Source organism: Fibroporia radiculosa, assembly GCF_000313525.1.
Source record: "Fibroporia radiculosa TFFH 294 genomic supercontigs, scaffold85491, whole genome shotgun sequence".
Classification (NCBI taxonomy): Eukaryota; Fungi; Basidiomycota; class Agaricomycetes; order Polyporales; family Fibroporiaceae; genus Fibroporia; species Fibroporia radiculosa.
In genome coordinates this window covers 1-831 of record NW_012133149.1, presented here as the reverse complement: position 1 = coordinate 831, position 831 = coordinate 1, and the positions used below count along the sequence as shown (strand labels likewise).

At 45.2% G+C, this 831-nt stretch overlaps 1 protein-coding gene across 1 annotated transcript; it reads left to right on the top strand.

Moving 5' to 3' along the window:
* Positions 1-542: 542 nt before the first annotated feature.
* FIBRA_09588 (uncharacterized protein) lies at positions 543-808 on the top strand (the record flags this gene model as incomplete). Its single annotated transcript, XM_012321873.1, has 2 exons — positions 543-746; positions 791-808. The coding sequence occupies 2 exons, from the start codon at positions 543-545 to the stop codon at positions 806-808; spliced, it is 222 nt and encodes a 73-aa protein (XP_012177263.1).
* Between the last annotated feature and the right edge of the window lie 23 nt (positions 809-831).

Sequence of the window (831 nt, the reverse complement as noted above, 5' to 3'; positions counted from 1 at the left end):
GATGTCAGTGACTATGTCACTGGTTGCGCAATCTGCCAAGAGAATAAAGTTATCACACATAGGAACTCACCGGATCTAGTACCTATTGCAACGGAACATCACCTTCCCTTCCAATCCATCGCTATGGACTTCATCACAGATCTTCCTCAGAGTAACGGCTTTGACAGCTGTCTGGTAGTCACTGATCACGACTGTACCAAAGCCTCAGTATTCATCCCCTGCAACAAGACAGTTACAGCATCCGAGACAGCTACCTTGTATCAGAACCATGTCTTCTAACAGTTTGGACTACCTGTTAAAGTTATCTCTGACAGAGGACCCCAGTTTGCATCATGGATGTTCGAGAACTCTGCACTAAATTAGGCATCAAACAGAACATTTCTAGTGCCTTCTATCCTCAGACTGATGGACAGTCAGAACGTGTCAATCAAGATTTGGAATTGTACCTTCGAATCTTTTGTAATCACCGAGCAACTGACTGGACAAGTCACTTGCCACTAGCAGAATTTGCACACAACAATAGGTATCATGATGCGATTAAGATGTCCCCCTTCCAAGTGCTCATGGGTTACCAACCTCAGCACAATATTCCCACTGTGGGAACAACAGATGCTCTGGACATTGCTTCTAGACTGATTCAACTAACACACCTCTGCACGGAGATCCAGTCTAGTATCCGACTAGCAGAAGAAATGGTGAAGAAACGCAATAAGGACAAGTTTGTCGAATACACGCCAGGACAGAAGGTATGGCTATGTCACGCGATGACCCGCAGTGACTTCAACCCTAGACCCAAGACCAACCCTAACCTAGACTATACTCACTATCTGA